Genomic DNA, 19,798 nt, shown 5'->3' with positions numbered 1-19,798 from the left:
CCTACGGACATTGTTCCTCACCCGACTGTCGAGCAAGCATGTAATGGAGGGTGGGTTACCACGCTCGGCAAGCCCTCTCCGGATTTATTTGATAAGTTAACTCCATGTGGCTTTTAATTTTGCTCTGATGCTGCTGAACACCTCATGCAAGATCTCCTGTCGAAACCACTTTCTCGTTCAGCGGGTGGTCCTGATAGATTAACGCGACGCAAGATAGGTGCATAAGCATAATGATGCTCGGTGGTTGCATACCTACCTTGAGATGTGTGTATGTAATCCGTGTGAAAGTGAGTGTGGGGGGCGTCAGCGGGCCTGTCAATTGTAGTACGCCCGGTTTGTCAAACGGAACCGACCTACCTACCCCAAGCATGATACAGACGAAATACAGGGGGCAGGAGGGCATGTATTTTTCTTGCTTTTCAGCCCATGGCATGGCATCTTCCGTCCTTGGAGCGCAACGTTTCCCCCCTCACTAGCCCATCTCTCTAGTGCAAACCGACGAGAAAGATTCTGGCTAAAACCCCAGCTCAGCTTAGCTTCGGTGTAGTAAGCAGTAGACTTGCTATTCGGTTGGTATGTATGTGAGGAAAAGTAACAAACGGACCACACCTCTGCCGTCAAAAAAAAGGGGCACCACCACCACCACCAACCTAACCCGCCCGACCGGACGGCCATCCCGTATTCCGCCTCCCGCCCAAAATGCCGTGTGTTGTCCAGTCCTGTCCATTCAGTTTGCAAGTTCCAGATCCCCATCCCAGCCCGTGTGTAGTCCTCTACCTAGTCAACGTAACGCTGTGATGCTCTATCTCGGAGGTCCATCTTCCTTGTGGTTATCCAGTTGTTTTTTATCTATTACCCCCTACCTAGGAGGGAAAGAGCTTTGGTTGAGGTCTGGGAATGGGGATAGGATGGTCTGAATTTTCCCTGAGATTCCGAGGTGCCCTCCAACTTGTTGTCTGTCATTCTGTGTTGCGTCTAGATCTGAAAAAGTGGGCAAAAAAAAAGCTTATTTGTGTAGGGTTTATGTTTTCATTGTCTATCCAATGTGTTATATACACCATGAAAAAATATCCATCATCCCTTGAACCACCCCAACCCGCCTTCCCTTTAGGAAGCCTTTTGCGAGTTCAACGTCCCTCTCCGTACCCTAACCCTTACCCCTTTCTTCTTCCCCTTACCAACCCAACGCCAAAACAGCAAATAGAATAGGCACACACACAACAACACAATGCGTACCATACCTTACAAAAACAACCCCCCACAATGCGCTCCAATGTGGAAAAAAGTTGCTTTCCAAACATCTGTTTTCTGATATTTTCCAATACCTGGCCCCATCACCCCACCCCCCAAGAGAAAAAAAATACAACCACCTCCTTCGCCCAATGAGTTCGCCTTTTTCCATACACTGTCATCATCAAAAAAAAAATGGAAAAATGGTATTGTATTGTAGACAACCGGCCCCGTTCGTTGTAGAATGCGGACTATTGCCTGCCACCCATCGCTTCAAGCGTGCGTACCCAAAAAACGTATAGCAAATCGTTCCCCGCCGTGTTATCATAGTAGATAGTTCCAAAATAGCCAGTCGTGGTGGGTATTTCTCGTTCGTGTTTTCGTTGGAGAAGAAGCTAGATAGGCCGCCGAGCCAAATAAAGACAGAAAGAAAAAAAGAAAGCTACCGAGCCAAAGAAAAAGAAAAAAGAAGCCGCTCCTAGATATTGGGGGGAGGGGGAGGGGTGGTGTAACAGTAGTTATTGTATCGGTTTTGTACATTTCGACGTGAGAGAAATATTGCGTGCTTTGGAAATGGTAGCCCAAAATGATGCTCTCTTCATGATGTTGCTCCATACACACTCGGCCCCGAGTTGGCAGAAGATGTGGCCGCCGTAAAGCTTCGCTTGCGCTTCATGCCGAGCGGGTCTTGCGAGTAGTCATCGTTGCGATCGACTGAGCTTTGGCTCTGCTGTCCCAAGCCCAGAGGTCCGTGACCACCCCCAAAAGAATCCCTTATTGGTGTCCTCGAGCTCGAATTGCTCATGCTGGCTTGGAAGGCCTGGGAAAAGTCGTTTGGTGGCGCGATCGGGGCGCTCATTTGTGGCATCGAATAATCACCTCCTGTTGACCGGTATCCGGGCGTGCGAGGCAAAGAGAAGTCGACAGGGGCGGTAAGAGGGGCCGATGGAAAACTCGCGGTATAACTAGAGGACACGCCCCCTAATTGTGAGGTTGATGTCGTGCGTGGACCTGGAGAATGAGTCGCTGATTGCATGCTGCCGGACCCGACAGAGGACCGGTACTGGGTTCGAAGATCGAGGCCAAGTGGTAATGAGGCCGAGGCTGCTCGCAGACGTGACCCACGCTGTTGGCTTTGTTGAAGGCTAGAGGATTGGTAATTCGGGTAGTTCATGTGAGTTGGGGATTGTACAGTAGAGCCTGTGCTTTGGGTTAGCATTGTGGCTTTCAGACCGAGATTCAACTGCAGTGCCGCCGCGGCTTACCAGAGTAGCTGCTCGAATCATAGCCCCCTAGCCCGCTCCCAGATGATCCGCCAACCTGATCCTGTTGATACAACCCGTGTGGCCGACCACCTAACTGAGGAGATGGATTCCCGCCGTGGTAAGTAGTGTAATCAAGAGAATCGCCCTTCCAGGACATGCTGGATCGTAGAGGCGACTGTAACGAGTCGGAGCGTGATCGCGTCATGGTATCTCGGAGGTGAAGTGGCTGCAGAGGCCGTATTTGTTGTCTCGAATGATGACTATGCATCTGCATGCTGCTGTCGATGCTTGGCTGTCGTGCAAATGGATTCGATGTTCTTGGCCCACCACTCAAAGGTCCCGACGACATGTGACTCGAGTAGCCGTAGCGATCGGTCGATGTTGGTGATAATGGAGAAAGTATGTCGGGCGAACTGAGCGAGTTCGAAGGGTTGAAGCCTATGCTACCAAAGGCAGGGCTCAAACCGGTGGGTGAGAGGTGCTCATCTCCATCAGATCGCCGAACATCCACCATTAGCGGGCGCATCATATGGTCGTACGACGATCCTCCAAGGTCAACAGGAGACGCCATAGGGGCTCCCAGTCCATGAACTGCACCGTATGGGGAGTGGAGAGCGCCCAAGTTGTCAAAGTCCTCGGGGACAGCTCTCATTTTGATCATACGTTCACGATCGTCCGCCGTCAAACGTTTTATTTTGGCGCGTCTAGCAGGATATCAGCAATGGTTAGAGCCGAATGGCTTGTCAAGCGAAGACCGACCTGTTTTGAAACCACACTTGCACCTGGCGTGGACTCAGTCCCGGAATTTCGCGAGACAAACGTTCGCGGTGAGCTGCATCTGGGTGTGGTTGCTTCGCAAACTCACTCATCAGAAATCGGGTTTGCTGGTGCGTAAGTCTGTGAACATCGGTCAGACCCCCATTTTCCCCATGAAAGATTCCCTGATTCTTACCTGAAGCGCTTCATCTTGCGTCGCTGGGCGGTCCTCTCAGCTGCAGTCTGAGGTTGTGGCTGAGCATCACCATCTCCGTCCCCTTCTATCATCTCCTCGTCCTCCAGCACCTCCTCATCCTCTTCCTTGATGACTGTCTGGCTCTCGTTCCCTGGTTGACCCGGGCCTACTTCAGGCCCCTGACCCGTGGATGATACTGAACTCAGGGGGTTGGAGCCCAAGGACATGCCGGGGGTCTCGGTCGATGCCAACGGCTCCTCGTGTGCCGACTCGGTTGCTTTTTGCGCATATTGTTCCCCTTGATTTCCAGGCTGCTCTGGAATTGGCGATGGCTGCTTTGGCTGTCGTAGACCAAGAGGATCTAAGCGGTGGTGTCCCAATGGAGGGCTCTCCCGCTTTGGCGCCTCGATGTCTAAGGCGTTGCTTGGCGCAGCCACACTCCGCGGCTGCGCTTGCGAATCCGCATGGTCCGCTGAACCCGTCACATGTTCATATGACTGAGAGAAGATGTTGTTGTCTCCTGGCGGCAGAAACGAGTACTGACCCTGCCAGTCTGACTGCGTCACCGCGTCGTAGCTGTTCGACATACGTAGGCTTTCCGCGGACTTGTGAAAAGCCGTTTCAAATTTGCCAATGGACCAAGAACTCTGCTCCGGAGCGCTTTGCCTGGTAACAAGCATTGGGATGGATTGTCGACCGACGTTGAAGAAGATAGGGGTTCCTGGCTGGGCTCAGGGGCCAGTGGTCGGTATGGAGAGGAGGTCTGGATGGAATCAAGCGAGAGTCGTTGCCGGCCTGCGCAGAACGAGTATATCAGAAATCCCGAGCACACATCACCATCCACAGCGCCAGGTAGGCGGATCCGCTACCTCCTCTGTCCTGGGTTCGGTCGAGGTGATCGTTGCCCGGCAGATCCTGGCATCCAAAGACTGAAAGTTCCCAGGCGATGCGAATATGAGCGAGAGTTGGGTCCGGATGGTTTCGATGATCAAACAGGATGAGTGCACTGAGGAGGGCAAAATGTGCGGTGGCGGTTCGAGCGCGATTTTTCTTTGGGGTTGATGTGCAGATGCGTCGTACCAGGAGACCAGGCCCACCAGTGAAAAGAAAGATCAGAGGGAGCCGCCGTGTGTGTGCTGGCGAGGACAGGAAACCACGGGGCTCGGGTATTAACCAACTGATCTACACGAACGCTGTCCAAGCTGAGGTCTGGCGAACCGTGGTTGTCGCCTTGGGTGATGGAGAGGCTGTCGTGGTTGGCAAAGGGGAAGAAGGGGAAAGGGGAGAGGTTTCCTTGGCTACCAGGGACCCAAAGGCAGGAACATATCTTGTATAAAATCAAGGTTGGCCAGGAGGATGCTCGGCGGGGACCCGTCTGCAGTTGGATGATCCCGTGGAATGGGATAGGGCGGGAGCTATGAAGCTCTTGTGGGTTGCCCTTGGTGGTATTAAGACGGTTCCTCAGCACCTTGGCCCCAGGGTAGGACAGAGCTAGGATTAATACCGGCGGAGGGCTCACTCCTCACGGAGAAATGTCGAGGCCGCATTCAAATACAGGACAGGGGCTGCACGGCCTACCGCAACAGTGGCAGGAGAGGGCTGGGGAGAGATCGGGGTACCTGGTACCTGACAGAGGACGGTAGCTTTAACGGCTAAGTCTACTGGGGGCCCTGTGTGTTGTCTGGGGTGGGCACTGGATGGGCCTTCGATTAGACGAAACCCCCAAGCTATGGCCACCGGTATTGTGATATTCGCTTTCTAGAGGATGGGGGAAGAGCTGAGCCACACCGTTCTTCTGCCCTCACCTTTTCTGGCCAGGCAAGGGTTGATGCGAGTGACGGAACTCTATCGTGGCAGCTGGCCCATAAGATCTCGGCTGAATGGCTAATGCCGTGCCAGGAAGTTGATGGAACCAACAGGGGGACAATTGCTGGCACTTGAAAGCAGGCCAAAAACGGACAGGAAAACGCTCGTGCCAAGGCCAACGTCGTCGGTGCTGCAAGTAAGGCCGTTGAGAGAAGAAAAGAAGAAGTTGACCAGGCTGTGGAGAGGTGCCATGGGTCCGTCATAGGGCGGTCGTGAAGATACAGGCATACACATCGCATATAGTGCAGGGACCTGGGCATGGTCAGAGTGCCAGAGCATACCGCAGTTGTCTGTAGGCGAGAGGGAGTCTACTGGACCAATGACACCGATGCAAACATCCGATGCTCAAGGGAGACGAGACACGGTTGCTCTACCATGGGTTACGAGCAGGCACCGCTGGGTACATGGTCGCCCTCGTGTCCTCTTGATAGCAATCCTGACCTCCTAGACTGTCTGTCCCACTGTACAGTGCAGGGACACACGCAACCGCTCCACAGTTCAGTGAACATCAGAGCGCCCCAAGACCGAGAGCAAGCAGCACGAGGCCGAAGAACGCTCAGAGAGATGCATGGAAAGGTAGGTACAAGCCGTGCATGGCATCTCGGCTGGAGCGTTTCTGGGCGGGTGATTGGCTCTGCCTCACATTAGCTCAGTGTCGACTCCACGGAAGAAAGCATGACCGTTGTCGACGTTGCCTCAAGCCTTGAAGCCAATCATCGATGCCGATCCTACTCGGAGGAGAGGCGTGGTGTACAGTGTCTGTTGCTTGGTGGCTGCGGGAGAAAAAGGGCAAGTGTGAGAGCGACTAGGGAGGGGCGTGGTTGGGCAACAAGGTGCGCGGCCAGGGGAGGGGGGTGGACCCAGATCGGATCAAGAAGTGACAAGGCCACTGGCATCCTCCGCAACAGCAAGATCGGGGCAGCGATAGCTCAAAGCGGCAATTGTAGAGGGCGGGTGGTGTTGCGGGATGTGGAGTAGAGAAAGGTTTTAGGTCTTTCTGTCCTGGAAGCTGGCGTTTAGAGGGAAGGAATGGTTAGATCACGGGTGAATAGATATTCTGCATCGTTGTAGCTTGGTGAGTCTGACCGCTGGAGCACTGTCGAGGCAGTGGTAGCAGTGTTGGGAGTGTTGATGACCATGAAGGTTGTACCGTGTGAGCAACGAGGTCTGCCGTTCACAGTGACTGCTCCATTTTAGCCAGTAGGGAACCACGCTGACAAGAGAGATTTTGTCTGAGCCATCTGTTGACCCCCCTGTCAGCCCGTCTTGCCGAGCCCGTCTCTTCTGTCTGACAGAGGCACGCAACGCCAGCAACGACGGGGTGGAGCAGGCGGCGTAGGTGCGCTTGGGAGGAGACACTCGAACGTCGCTAAGCGTCCAGACGCCTCCGGGAGGCGGCGGCACTGGGCAAGGCGGCTCTGGTGCGATTGCACGGCATTTGTAAGTGCGCAGTGCCGGAGTATGGAAGAGCTGGTGTCTTTTGTGGCCTCTGACAGAGCAGGGTTTGGGCCCTTGGGGTGGGCAGTCGGAGGAGTGGGAAACAGCGCCGACAAAGCCGCAGGCTGATATGGTGGGCGCTTCACCAGAGAGGAGAGCACACCGGATTCGGTGGAGTTTGGTGCAACTGTATGATGAGAACTACAGGAGAGCCAAGGTGTTGTGCAGCCAGAGGGTCGCATTGAGCAGGACGGAGAGGTGTCGCGAGAAGAGCCGGCCAAGTCTCGATTACTTGCACGCCCCTTACCGTGCCGCTAACAGTCGAGCAGGGATGGGATCGAGAGCCAAGCAGTGCTGGGGCATCTCTCCTCTCGGAGCAGGGGGGTTGGTCCATGGTTTCATCCAGGGGTGGTTCTGTGAGGGGCTAGCGTAGGTACCGGTAGGGCAACGATGAGGCCAGACGAGAGCGAGATGGGGGATGTAGCAGGAGGGGCCATTCCCAAAGAGGTTGGAAGGCAACGGCTGTCCGAGGCTGGCTTCCATCTAGCAGCTGCTTGTTGAAATGCTACCCGTCCCAATCAGGGGTGCAGAGCAGCCAGAAGAAGCAGGAGATGACCTCGCACCCTCTACTGCAACTGCAGCAGCACCTAACAGCTGATGGATGGCATGCATCGAATCGGATTCGGGATCGCTGCCAATTTGTCTGTCTTGCCCGGTGGGCATGCCGGCGTCTGTTCGCGGACCATTGGGGCCATGTGGAGCCAGTGTAGCCTCCGATCCCCGTCCCCCGTCAGACATCGGCTCCGTGGGTGACAGTTGACTTCTCACGGCGGCATCCTGGGTGGGGCCCCGGCGCTTCTCTGTTAAACCCGGACCATCAGTTTCTGCAGACGGGACCATGGATCAATTCTACCAAAGAAGCATTGGATCTTATCAAGTAGAAAACTGACGAGGAATCCGACAACCTAGACAGACTGCTGCGTCAGGAAGAAGAGGTGAGCACTGCAGCGGAAAGCATCCAATAGGTAGGTAGGTAGTGGTTTGCCGGGGGTTGGGTGCTGTGCGACGGTAAGTGGCTCTGAATGACACATCGCCTAGATGGTCATCGTTGCGAATCAAACAGAATCACGGTGACGTTTTGGGAAGAAAGAATTGGCCTCAATGGCCTGGACCCTCGTCAGTGAGTAGCCTGGCCAAACAAGGCAAGCATGAGCAGTGTTCAAGCTTTTTGGCGACTCCCGGGGAAAGAGCGGCTCGACACCGAAGAATGCAAAAGAAAAATCTCAAACAAGCGCCTGCCTCTTCAGCTCTCTTTCTTGGTCTTGGCTGCCTGGTCGAGGCTGCAAGCACCACCTTCCATATTTTTTCCATGCTCCAAAAGAACCCAGTCTCTTTACATCCGACAGTATGCGGCTACCACCAAGGCACCACCATCGCCTCACATGTTGTCTCCGGGCATCCCCAGGTCTCCTCCAGGTGAAGGCCGAGGTGAGTGATTCGAATCAATGGACTTGCTTGCGGTATGCAGCATACCGCCATGCGCCATGCAGCAGTAACCGTCAGATTAAGGACTTCGGGGTTGTCCGTTCCTTTACTGTCGACACCACGCTTTGCCATTGTCGACACCGAGAGCCCAGATTCCCCAGACTCCCCAAATTCCCCGATCGTGCAAGCCAAATTCCCGCGAGCCACAGTCGTGAAATTTCTTCGGACTCTACCAGACATGCCATAATCTCTTGAAACGACATAAACAACGCATTATCAACTGGCAGGGAAATTGGCAAAGCAAAGAAAGAATTCGCAGCCCGCACGTTGCTTGTATTGGGCTTAGCGGGACGGGTGTGGTGGGTGGTTGCAGCCGCTCAGTACCGTTGCGTCCGGGGCTGCTCAGATCTCATCGCGCGCCGAGCGTGTTCCTGGACTATTCCCAAAGCCGCCTCGGGGTGGTGAAAGTGAGAAGCATGGCGGCACAGACCGGATCCTTAGGGCTTGTGCTCCGGTCTTCGGGCCGCTCCAGTCCTCCTCCGCGTTACCCTTCTTGACTTCTCCACTTTCCCGTCACGACTGATGAGAATCTCAAAGAAGCGGCTGACGGGGCATGATGCCGAGGTGTTTGGAAGACGCCGCGGTAAAACCGAGCTGACTTCTCTCGGCAGTGGAAAGATCGGGTGCCTTGCAGTTGCAGGACAGCAAAAAGTCTGCACTGATACCCCAGGATTCAAACGGTCTGAATGGCTACTGGCCTGCCTCGCGCCTCTACCGCCTACCCAGACGCCGCGCTTACGCAGCTGCGCTTGTCTCTCTGTGTTCCCCACAGCTTCATCTGATAGGGGTAAATGTCAGCTCTGCTGCATCCAAGCTCCTATCTATAGGGTAGATGGCGAGCCTTTGCAACAAGAATAGCAGACGCCAGACCGCGGCAACAAGAGACTCCATGGAGAGGAATTGGAGTGCTCTGTTGCCCACTGCTATTCTCAGCCTGTTTCGGGTTTGACGGTGCCGGATAATGCGTCAGACGTAACTGTCTCGTCGGTCCCGACGGTCATCCATTTCACAACCGTCTCGTACATGGAGCGCGAAAACGGTGAGCGCACGTGCTGGCTTCTTACGCCTTTTGGTCCTGTCTGTCTGTTTGCTTCCTGGCAGAAGTGGGCTCAGAGCTCTAGACCCGGGCATCCCCGATGCCGCGTTGTTGAGACGAACAGACGGTTGGTGTCGGAGTGTCTATCTCTACCTGAATAATTCATTTGGCAGGGCGAGAGGTCCTTCGTGTCCAAATGATTTCTTTGATGGTTGCCCGGAATGGGCTCTTCAGTTGCCACCATCTTCGTGTTGTGGAAGTCATTCCTGTCGTCGCGGCATTTCCCAGTTACACCCTCCGCGAGTGTAGGTTCCGGTTCCCGGAGTACACGACTACGACGAGATCAGATTTCCAGTTTCACTTTTTGAAGCCCTGACGGCTGTTCGGGGCCTGAATCTGCTTGCGAGACGTTGGTGAGCTGCCACCATCCCTGTGTTTGGATCAAACACGAATTCTAGCCAGAGCACAATCTCGACTTCCGGGTTGCGCAAGCCGCGTGCCTGCAGATGAAGCACGGCGAGAACTTTGTGCGATCATCTGGAATCCAGGAACCCTGGATACGGGCCCCTATTGTGAATGCAAGAAGCCGTCTGATTGTCCAATAGATCAGCTGTCCAGTCCTCACACAAAAGATCCCCGTGGATCCAGCATCAAGGCGAACACACGGCAGCAGACTGAAGCACTCAAATTCAGTCAATAGCTCGTCAGATCGATCCCCGGGCTACCAGCGGGATGGGATGAATCAACATGGGAACCTGTCGCATCGTCGTCCTCCGGAAATAACCCGCTCGCTGAGTTGCAGAATCTCAACCTGCAGGAGCGGGTGGAAAGGGGGCTGACATCAAGCGTCTCCCTCCACAACCCTTGACAAGACTTGCAACATGCTCCGTCCAGGGAAAGATTTTTCTCTAGGCCACGAGCTGGCGGCAAAAACCATCGAGACCCAGCCCCTTGCTGTCGGCCCACGCCCAAAGACACGCGCTGATGCTCGCTGTTTTTGCCGCATTTTACCACCAGCTAGACGTCATGCCAACGGCCTGATGGTGACGGGCCACTTGTACGGCCTTGCTGGCCACAACGAACCCTCCGTTTCTGCGTTAGGGCCACGTCGAAGTGCCCGGTGCACTTAGTATCACCAGAGCTCTGCCAGCTTCAAGGCGAGCGACTCGGTCTCGTGTTGCTACAACCCGACGGTGTCAAAATATCCCCTATACTAGACACAAGCGGCTGACCAAACGGATGGCTCAGATTTCAAGGCAGGACCTTGTGCAGAGATATGCTTTTCGAGGCTCGTTTGAAGCAAGGCCATTGATCCCAGAACATGTCCCATCAGTTCAGAGGCTTCCCCGGCCTCGACAAAGTAAGAGTTAGAAGACCGTTCGGAGGATCAGTTCTAGTTCCACATGGCTTGCGCATTTCCTTATCCACCGGAACATCATCAAGCACTCGACAAGGCCGAGGATGCTTGACACACTCCTACCAAGTCGGCTTCCCCTCACATTACCCACCGTCATTAATATCGAGCCGTGCAGCCTGCATTGTGCATTGCGCGAGCCTAACTTGGATTCTGCCACACGTGGACTCATCAATCCGGCCGGTCGTGCAAAGCAACGCATGCTACGCATTGTGACGGCGCTGTCTCGCTTGCGCTCAAGGCGCAGTTTGACGCAGACTGCTCGAGAGCAGTTTCTGGGCTTGTCAGGATTCGGAGGAGCCTCGAGGAGAAGCCCCCATGGAGAGACGCACCTGCTTCTCCAGCACTTGCTGGCGTGTCCGACCTTCCTTTCGTGGAATGGCTGCTGGTCAAACCGTGTCTTATCATTCAGCTCCTCACAAGACATCTTGTGACACGGCTGCCGGCATGTTTACGATTCGACAGAGAACTCTTTAGCCCAGTGATGCGACTCAGGCGAAGAATATCGCAGGCGCCTGGTACAGCATCACGCAATTGTCAAACACGGCGTGGCAGAACGTTGGTGATTATCGGCTTTCCTTCAAGTGACTTGATTACCACCGTGACGTGAGAGCTTGTGGGCGCGAATCTCTTGTCCTTGAACCGTTTTGACGGGTCTGCTTAGCCGAGTTGTCAAACGCGGCTTACTCAAACTATTCACTGCGTTCCTGGCTGTACAGCTTCTGGGTCATGTTGTTTGTTTGTTCGAGAACCCCAACCTGACGATCTGATCGAAAATGTATTCAAAGGTCGAGATAAATGATGTTTCCCGCCATATATAAGCTTGCGAAGGTAGTGGAGATGCCTGTCATTCTTCTTGCGCGAATAGCCATGCTGATTTCGAGAACCAGTCAACGGGGATGTAACTCGATATCGACCAGAGGAGTCACTCAACACCGAGCACGCATGATTCACCTGATTCCTGAGATACAACCGAACTAGGCATGGGACTGTCTTTGACTTGTGTGGCACATGACTTTGGTCCCGTTACAAGGCATTGCTGTGTTGTGCTGTAAGACCAGACTGACGGATCCAAGCACAATACCGAGGATCAAAACAAAACTGTCAAATTTGTGCCGATTCGTCAGTTTTTCCTTTGGAAGCTACTTTTCTTATGGTGGAGGTAAGCTCCAAGCTATCTACCGCCAACAACAACAACAACAACAACAAAGGCATTTTTGTTCTTCTAGGCCCGGCCGGTAAAAATGGCGGACATGGGGGTTTTCCCTCGGCTTGCCATTCCAGGCTCAATCTTTGGCCGCCGGCGGAGAAGCTGAGGAGGTCTTGGTTGTTTTTGCCAGCCACTGTTTCTTCTCTCACTTGTTTATCAACCCCCATTGGTTGATTCTGCTTTTTCTCGAGTTCACGATCGATAGATAACTACCTCGAACTCACTCGGAGCCTGCTTGCTTGCTTTTCCACACAGGGGTGGAACACGACATTCGGGCTAGCAAGTTGGGAAAACTACTTGTGGTACCTAACCAACAAGAGGCGAGACATGCCCGTTCTTGCGGGCTTCCCTGCATGGCATGGTCTACTCTAGTACGCAGGAACAGGATGGGATGGTCTTTTTACCCCTTTGGGAAACACCGGATTTTTTTGATGTGAGCCGGGGGTGCTTTTCCGAAGAGGGGGGAGCATGGTTTTTGCTGTATTGTGTGTGGTGTGTGTGGTGTGTGTGTGTGTGTGTGTGTGTGTGTGTGTGTGTGTGTATGAACCCCATATTTTTTCCGAACGCCCGCTTTCTTTCCTGCCAGCCGGTTTTTGCTTGTGAGGGATGTATTTGCATGACAGACAGATGGAGGCTGGGACGATCCGCTTCAAGAAAAAAAGAAACAAGCTTCGTCGTTCTCCGTGATGAGAGCGTATTGGTTTTGGTTTCGGGAAGATTGATGTCATGCCTGTTTCGTTATTTTTTTTGCCTGACCACCGGACACTCGGGAAGGGAGGAGTATCAAGACCTTGAGGTTTGTTTATGATATATACCCCCTATATCAGAACATCATTACCAACGAGAGGTATTCTTCTTGGCATCCCGAACCTAGCTGTTGCTTTTTGTTGACATATCACACGACAGTTCCGGCCGTCAGAGTTGGTCACATTTGGTTTGGTTCTCTATTGCTGGGAACTTCCGTCTGAAGGTTCAGCTTGAGGGGATGTGTGTGGGTGGGGTCGGGCTAGTTTGACTAACGGGGTGGGAATATATTGCTCTTGATCCGTTCTTTCCATGGCAGACACTATATGAGAGTCTGGGGGTACGGGAGGGGAGTTTACTGGCTGTCATGGGATGGGATTGGGATGGGGACCGGGAGGGGCGGGTGCCCCCGGCATTGTTGCTGATTCACATTACACTCGGCTTAAATGGGTGATGGGGAGTTTTGCCTGGGAAGGGGAAGGTGGAAGGAGAGGGTTGGGCTGGGGTGGTGGTCGGCTGTTGTTGTGGTTGTGGTTGTGGTTGTGGTTGTGGTGGTTGTTGTTGTTGGGGTGTGCTTGGGGTAGTTTTTGGTTACCTTCTCATCTCTCTCCAGTGAAGGACGGCCTGTTCCTCCCCAAGATCTCACAGCGAGATTAGCGGGCTCTCACCACACAAGCTCCCAGGCGATGGTTTATCGAGAGATGAACATGGCTGGCTTCGGGACAAGCCGAATGAACAAAGAGAGGGGACAAAAATAGCTTTTCAACTGCTAAGTTTCTGTAGGGTGACGGGGGGGGGGGAGGACAGATTAAAACTGCAACACACACACACACACACACACACAGATCGGCCGGTTCATCCGACAGGTAGGAGGAGGAGAAAAGCAAAAAGAGATTCGTGAGAAAGTTTGCTGCTGTCTTGGTAGACTGATGCCGAAAATATTGGGCAATTTGTGAAGCACTACCGAGTGGTGTCGGCTACATTTTGCGGGGAGGTGAGAAAATTGGATAGATTGCGGGGTGTAATCTAAGTTTTTTTTTTGTCAGCGTGCAGAGGGATTTTGATTGAGTGCATGGTTAGTGGGGGGATAGCGGTGAGGATTGGTAAAAGGGAAATGGGCTGAGGGGTATTGGGTGTGGTTGAGGGAGTGGATTGTTTTGTTGCCCCTTTTTAATGGAAGGGGGTGGTTGCTATGTAGACGTGAAATGAGGTTTGTTTCTGTATTAGAGGGCGACTGGTTTTGCGCTTTGAAGCAGGAAAGTGACAATGGAAAGAAGGGGATGATCTGAGTGGTTTACCGTGCGGTGTCATGCTCTAGTAGAGGGATAGATGTGAAATAACCAACAGATATGTAAACATACATAAGCATTGATACATGGCTTGGTGAAAAACGCTGTCTAGATTCTATCATGACACACATAGCACCTCTCCTACCCACTTACTTCTTTTGGGCATACTCATAAAACCCCTTCCCACTCTTCTTCCCCAACCACCCGGCCGCAACATAATTCTTCAACAACACACTCGGCCTATACTTGCTATCCCCCGTTTCCGTATGCAAGACATTCATGATCGCGAGGCAAGTATCAAGCCCGATGAAATCCGCCAACTGGAGCGGACCCATGGGGACGTTGGTGCCATTCTTCATGATAGCGTCGATGGAATCCCGGTCTCCGACGCCGGATTCGAGGCAGATGATTGCTTCATTGATGTAGGGCATCAGGATGCGGTTGGCGAGGAAACCGGGGGAGTCGACGGAGTAGGAGACAATTTTACCCATTTTCTCGACGAAGGAGACGGCGGTGGCGAGGGTGGTGGGGGAGGTCTGGAGGCCGGAGATGATTTCGACACCTTTTTGGACCGGGACGGGGTTCATGAAGTGGGTTGCTACTACGCGGGATGAGGCGGAGGTGTCGAGAGGTTTGGAGGTGTCCTGGGTGGCGGCGGCAATACCTGGGATGGGTGTCAACATGGTGTGGTGGGGAGCAAGGGGGTAGGGGAGTCGTACGCGTAATGGAGATGGAGGAGGTGTTTGTCGCCAGGACGGCATGGGAGGGAGCGATGGAGGCGAGGCGGGAAAAGAGCTCGAATTTGAGAGAGGGGATCTCTGGGACGGCCTCGATGACGAAGTCGGCTTCGTGGAGGGCGTCGAGGGAGGTGGTGGGGAGGAGGAGGGCCCTCGCCGCATCAGCTTGGGACTGAGTGAGCTTCTCCTTTGCGACTTGCTTGGCGAGAAGAGTATCTGGGAGTCGTTAGTCAAAATTGATACTGGAAAATGAAGGGCCAGGGTTGATAAAGGGAATTGGGAGGGTTAATGAGAAGTGGTTGAAGCCCGTTTTTGGTGGCTTGAGTGCCGCTTTCCATGGCTTGGGTTGCCCCTTAACGGGTCTGGTTCAGGGTTGATAGTGACAACATACCAGCAAAGACAAGGCCCTTATCCAAAGACTTCTGGCTGGAGTCGACGAGGGTAACTGGGACTTGGGCCTTCATGGCAGCAACAAGAGCAATACCGAGACCCTGTTCATCTCATGTCAGCTACAATTGCTATGTTCATCTCATGAAGAGGAAGCTCACCATCTGCCCCGCGCCGATAACACCGAGACGCTTGACATTGCGGGCGCCCTCATGCTTGACAGCAGATGAGTAAGACCGAACGCTGAGGCGGTTGCCCAGACGGAGCACTTGTCTAGCCGACATGATAGAAGCCATTTTTACCTGAAATACACAAACACAATGGAAAAATGAGTGAAAATGAGAATGAAGCTCTCTTGTGAATGCGACGGACTGAGTGACGTCGGCTAGCCTCGGTAAATCCAAGGGCCACCCCGGACCGATTGCTGCTTTCGGCCGACTCTCTGCCATGTGCCCTGTCCAGGATAGTGCGAGCTCCAAGACACACACTGTGAGCGCACTGTGTCTGTTTTAATTGGGCAGACGCGGTCAGTCGCGTCTGATTTTAATGGGTTTGAGCATCGCGTTTCCATGCCCACGAGCGCCAAGCCACAGCAAACAAGATACCACGACGACGAATTCGAGTTAGTATCGTGATAGACGAAGACCGTATGCTGGTATAAACGACATTCGAGAATAATACTCCGACATGGAGGACAACGAGATCCCCAACGACACTGTGCACCCCGAGGTGCGGGCGCACATCAACAGTCTTGTTTCTGCGGTAGGCTTTCCCGCCAGCGATCCTTGACACAAGTTGGCTGACAGTTGGAATAGCTGGGTGGTTACAGTGTAGACAGCGACGACGACAAGTATAAACTCGGCGACGACGCCCTCGAAGTCCTGCGCGATCTGAAGAAATGGATTCGATTCTACGATGAGAAGACGAACCGCATGGACGTTGCACGATGCCTCGCCGAAGCGAATATTGTCTGCACCGATCTCCTCCAGATTCTAGCTTTATGGCCGCCAAGCGACAATGATAGCAAATACAGGTCAAAGGTTGCACTGGCGTGCTACGAGCTTATGGTACCGCTTACCTGGCCCATCGAGAAGGACCCCGAGACCATGACGGTCAACCACCACAGACATCTGCCAGTGTTGCAGTTGGCGCAGCTGAATTACAAGAGGGCGATTATCAACTTTGATGCGGCGCAGATTTTGAATACGGCGATCAGGGTAGCGCTGCCGAGTATGGCTTTGCCAATTGGTGACAGAACAGCGAGAGATCAGGGTATCATCAAGTTGATTCTATACTTCCTGCGGAATATCGCCATGATTAGCCCGCCGCCAGGGGTCAACTACGAGGGGGACGAATCCCAGATTTCGAGGTCAGCGCTGATTGATGCCTTCTCGTTCCAAGATGTGTTCCTTGCCATCTTGACAATCGCATCGAACATGGGCGAGGACTTCCGGACGGAGGACGTCATTATCCTGGAGATATTATTCCATTTTCTCAAGAGGGTGGACTCGAGCAAGCTTTTTGTCAGCGAAAAGCAGCTGAACAAGATCAAGACGGACGAGCTGACGGCCGCCATGAACAAGGAGGCGGCTATGCTGAGGTCTTACAACAAGAAGGGGCCATCAAGGCATAGTAGGTTTGGCACCATGATTTGGGTGAAGAGGGAAAATGGGAGAACAGTCACAGTTTCTGGTCAAGACGCATTACTCGACCCTGCTGCGCGAGAACGGAAGATGGACGGCTCCAAAACCTTCAAGGCACCAAGACGAGCAAGGAAAGACGAAGCGGACAAGGAGCTAGGTCCACCTGTCAACCTCGACGAACGCGCCCGTCAACAGCTCAAGGATTTTGTCTCTGACTTCCTCGACTCTGGCTTCAACCCCCTATTCCTCCACCTCCAGCGATCGATCGATCGAGAAGCGAGCCACGTTCTTGAAAGCCACAAGGCTCAGTTCTTCTACCTGGTATCATGGTTCCTGGAAGCTGAACGAGTACGCCAACAAGCCAACAAAGATCAAAAGAAGCCTGCCCAACCAGCAGCTGAAGATGATGTCAATACCTTCAACCTTGTCGCCGGTGTTCTGCAACCCGAGATGATCATCACCCTCAACAGATACCTCGATCGCGCCTACACGGACAAAAATTGGCCCCAGCTGACGACCGTCATGCGTTGTTTTACCCAGATACTGCTCACCATCCAGGAGATGACCGACAGCGGCAACGAAGAAGACGAAGAAATCGCCGACAACCTCCTTAGCAACCTCTTCTACGAAGAAAAAACCCACGATACCATCGCCAGCGTCGCGCGCACCTTCAAAGACCAAGGCTTCGAGTACCTCGACGCCTGCACCGAACTCACCCACACGTTCCTTCGCATCTTGGAAGCCTACTCCAAGCAAAACGTCGACATGCAAGTCCGCTCGCGGCGACGAACCCGCAAGAAGAAGAAAGCCAAACAGGCCGAGGCTGTCGCCGCTGGGGGGACCAACTCGGACGCGGAAGAAGACGAAGACCTCGTCAACCCAGTCTCGGATGACGACGACGAAGCCGATGCCCGCAAGGCGGAGCATACCTCCCAAGAGCGCAAATTCAACTTTGCCCAGTTCGCCACGAGATTTCTACCCCAGGGTGTGGTTGACACATTTGTCAAGTTCACCCACTTTTACCAGGACCTCTCCCCCGAACAACTCAAGCGTGCGCATCGATATTTTTATCGGGTGGCGTTTAAGCATGAGATGGGGACTATGCTCTTCAGGCTGGACATCATCTCCCTGTTTTACAACATGATCAAGGGCCCTCTGCCACTTGATTCTTCCACTGTCGGGAAGTCGGTCTACAAAGAGTGGGAAGAGCTGGTGAAGCAGATTTTGAGGAAATGCACCAAGAAGCTAGAAGAGCGACCGGCGTTGTTTGTCGAGTTGTTGTTCAGCAAAGAAAAGCAAACGGCGTTTTACCTTGAGTACGGCTACGAGAGGCAGACGAGCTCGGTGTCGACAAACCCCCGGCCGGGGGCAGAGTTGGAGTTTAAAGACAAGATGCTGGAGAAGGAGGCACAGATTGCGATTGTGGTGGGGGTGTTGCTGGATAGGAACCAGACGGAGTGGTTGGAGTGGGTGAAGAAGACTTTGGCGGAGGCGGAAAGTGAAAGAAGGGGGTGGGAGGGGGAACAGGAGGCGAGGCGGTTGGGGGCCACAACGGATGGTGAGGTGGTGGTGGGGTTGTTGCCTGAGGCGCCGTACACTGGTGAGTTTTCCCCTAAACACAGAGCCCTTGTGCGACTGTTTACTTTTGGTCCGTGCGCGCTAACATGACAACCCGCCTTGTAGTGATACACCCATCCAATGACAAGTGCCGAACGGCAATGTTCAAGAACCCGCATTTGAGGCTGTTGATGAAGCTAGTTGGATTTGAGAGGTTAGCGCCGACGTTGGATGAGACTCCGGATTCGGTCTGGATCGTTCCCGGGAGGATGAGCGCGTATGATCTAAAGGAAAATCTGAACATGATCAATAAGGCGGAGTTTGAGCCCCCTACTTTTGAGGCTGGGGAGCTGGCGGAGGATCAACTCCGCAGAAAATCTGCTGGGACAAAAGCTGCGCCGAGGAAGAGGGCGGCGTTTGATGATGGGGATGATGATGATATTTTGGATGATGGGGAAGAGCCGCTTTTTGCTGCGGGCCGGTTGAAGTCGATCAACCCTACGGGCGATAGGCCGAAGAAGTTGAGGAGGAAGAGGATGACGATAAATAGTGATGGGGAGGAGGTGGAGGAGGTGAGGGAGATTGATGATGAGGAGGCGGCGGCGAGGGCGAAGGCGAGGAAGCTGAAGCAGCTGGAGAAGTTGAGGAAGATCAAGAGTGAGGTGTATGTGAGGGCGAGCGATGATGAGTCGGATGAGGAGGCGGATAAGGAGTTTTTTGCGAGGGAGGAGGAGAGGAGGCAGAAGACGAGGGCGGCATATGGGGGCCCGGCCAAGGAAAAGGAGAAGGAGAAGCCGACGGGAGTGGAGAAGAGTGCTTGGGAGAGGTTGTTGGACGGGGATGATAGTGAGGAGGATGACGAGGATGCGGTGGTGGAGAGGCCAAAACAGAAGAAGGCCGTCAAGAGGGGCGGCAAGAGAAAGTTGGATGCTGCTGATTTGGGAGACGATGAGGACGTTGATATGGATAGGGATGATGATGACGAGGAGAATACGGCGGATGATGAAAGTGAGCGATCATCTTCAGCAGCCTCGCCGGCGCCGGCTAAGAGAGCTGCCAAAAAGAGGAAGCCGAGCAAGAAGCCGGTTGACGATGATGGGGATGAAGAGATGCAATCTGCTACTCAGACAAGTGAAAAAGGTGTTGGTGATGAAGACAAGGGTGGTGGCGAGGAAGATACCGATGACGACATGCCGGTCGCTGCGCCAGTACGAGTGCGACCGAGGGTTAGAGCAGGGTTTATTGTGGATAGCAGCGATGAGGAGTGATTGTTTTTGGAGGTTACTACAGTTTGTACACATATACCAACGCATGGCGTCTGCATCATCTCTTCATAACATCAGTAAACAAGCCGGAAATCGACGGCGGGATCAGGCTACAGGCAAGGTTACTGTGTACTTTGAGCATGCTGGATTTGCTGGCCTACCTAAATAATAAATGCTTACTTTTTTCTGCACTCTTGACTCTGGGATAGGCAGTTTAGCAA

The 19,798-nt window shown here is 53.5% G+C and overlaps 4 protein-coding genes across 4 annotated transcripts; 1 reads left to right on the top strand and 3 right to left on the bottom strand.

The window, feature by feature from the left end:
• Positions 1-990: 990 nt before the first annotated feature.
• Positions 991-4,127, bottom strand: QC762_204990 (uncharacterized protein; the record flags this gene model as incomplete). The annotated part of the gene is made up of 4 exons (XM_062887392.1): positions 991-2,430; positions 2,496-3,199; positions 3,255-3,392; positions 3,448-4,127. 4 exons carry the CDS (start codon positions 4,125-4,127, stop codon positions 1,829-1,831), a joined length of 2,124 nt encoding a protein of 707 aa, XP_062745499.1. The 3' UTR covers positions 991-1,828.
• A 3,413-nt stretch (positions 4,128-7,540) lies between these two features.
• On the bottom strand, positions 7,541-7,841 carry QC762_0036480 (uncharacterized protein; the record flags this gene model as incomplete). Its single annotated transcript, XM_062883309.1, has 2 exons — positions 7,541-7,610; positions 7,726-7,841. 2 exons carry the CDS (start codon positions 7,839-7,841, stop codon positions 7,541-7,543), a joined length of 186 nt encoding a protein of 61 aa, XP_062745498.1.
• Positions 7,842-13,989: 6,148 nt separating this feature from the next.
• QC762_204980 (uncharacterized protein) lies at positions 13,990-15,513 on the bottom strand. Its single transcript, XM_062887391.1, has 4 exons — positions 15,274-15,513; positions 15,117-15,216; positions 14,708-14,941; positions 13,990-14,652 (listed from the first exon to the last, which is right to left on the bottom strand). The coding sequence occupies exons 1-4, from the start codon at positions 15,406-15,408 to the stop codon at positions 14,138-14,140; spliced, it is 984 nt and encodes a 327-aa protein (XP_062745497.1). The 5' UTR covers positions 15,409-15,513; the 3' UTR covers positions 13,990-14,137.
• A 161-nt stretch (positions 15,514-15,674) lies between these two features.
• TOF1 (Topoisomerase 1-associated factor 1) lies at positions 15,675-19,757 on the top strand. The gene is made up of 3 exons (XM_062887390.1): positions 15,675-15,874; positions 15,928-18,355; positions 18,439-19,757. The coding sequence occupies exons 1-3, from the start codon at positions 15,800-15,802 to the stop codon at positions 19,578-19,580; spliced, it is 3,645 nt and encodes a 1,214-aa protein (XP_062745496.1). The 5' UTR covers positions 15,675-15,799; the 3' UTR covers positions 19,581-19,757.
• The last annotated feature ends 41 nt before the right edge of the window (positions 19,758-19,798 follow it).

This window comes from Podospora pseudocomata, assembly GCF_035222375.1.
Source record: "Podospora pseudocomata strain CBS 415.72m chromosome 2 map unlocalized CBS415.72m_2.2, whole genome shotgun sequence".
In the NCBI taxonomy this organism is placed as follows: domain Eukaryota; kingdom Fungi; phylum Ascomycota; class Sordariomycetes; order Sordariales; family Podosporaceae; genus Podospora; species Podospora pseudocomata.
Note: the sequence above shows the minus strand (reverse complement) of the source record. Positions and strands in the feature narration are given on the sequence as shown.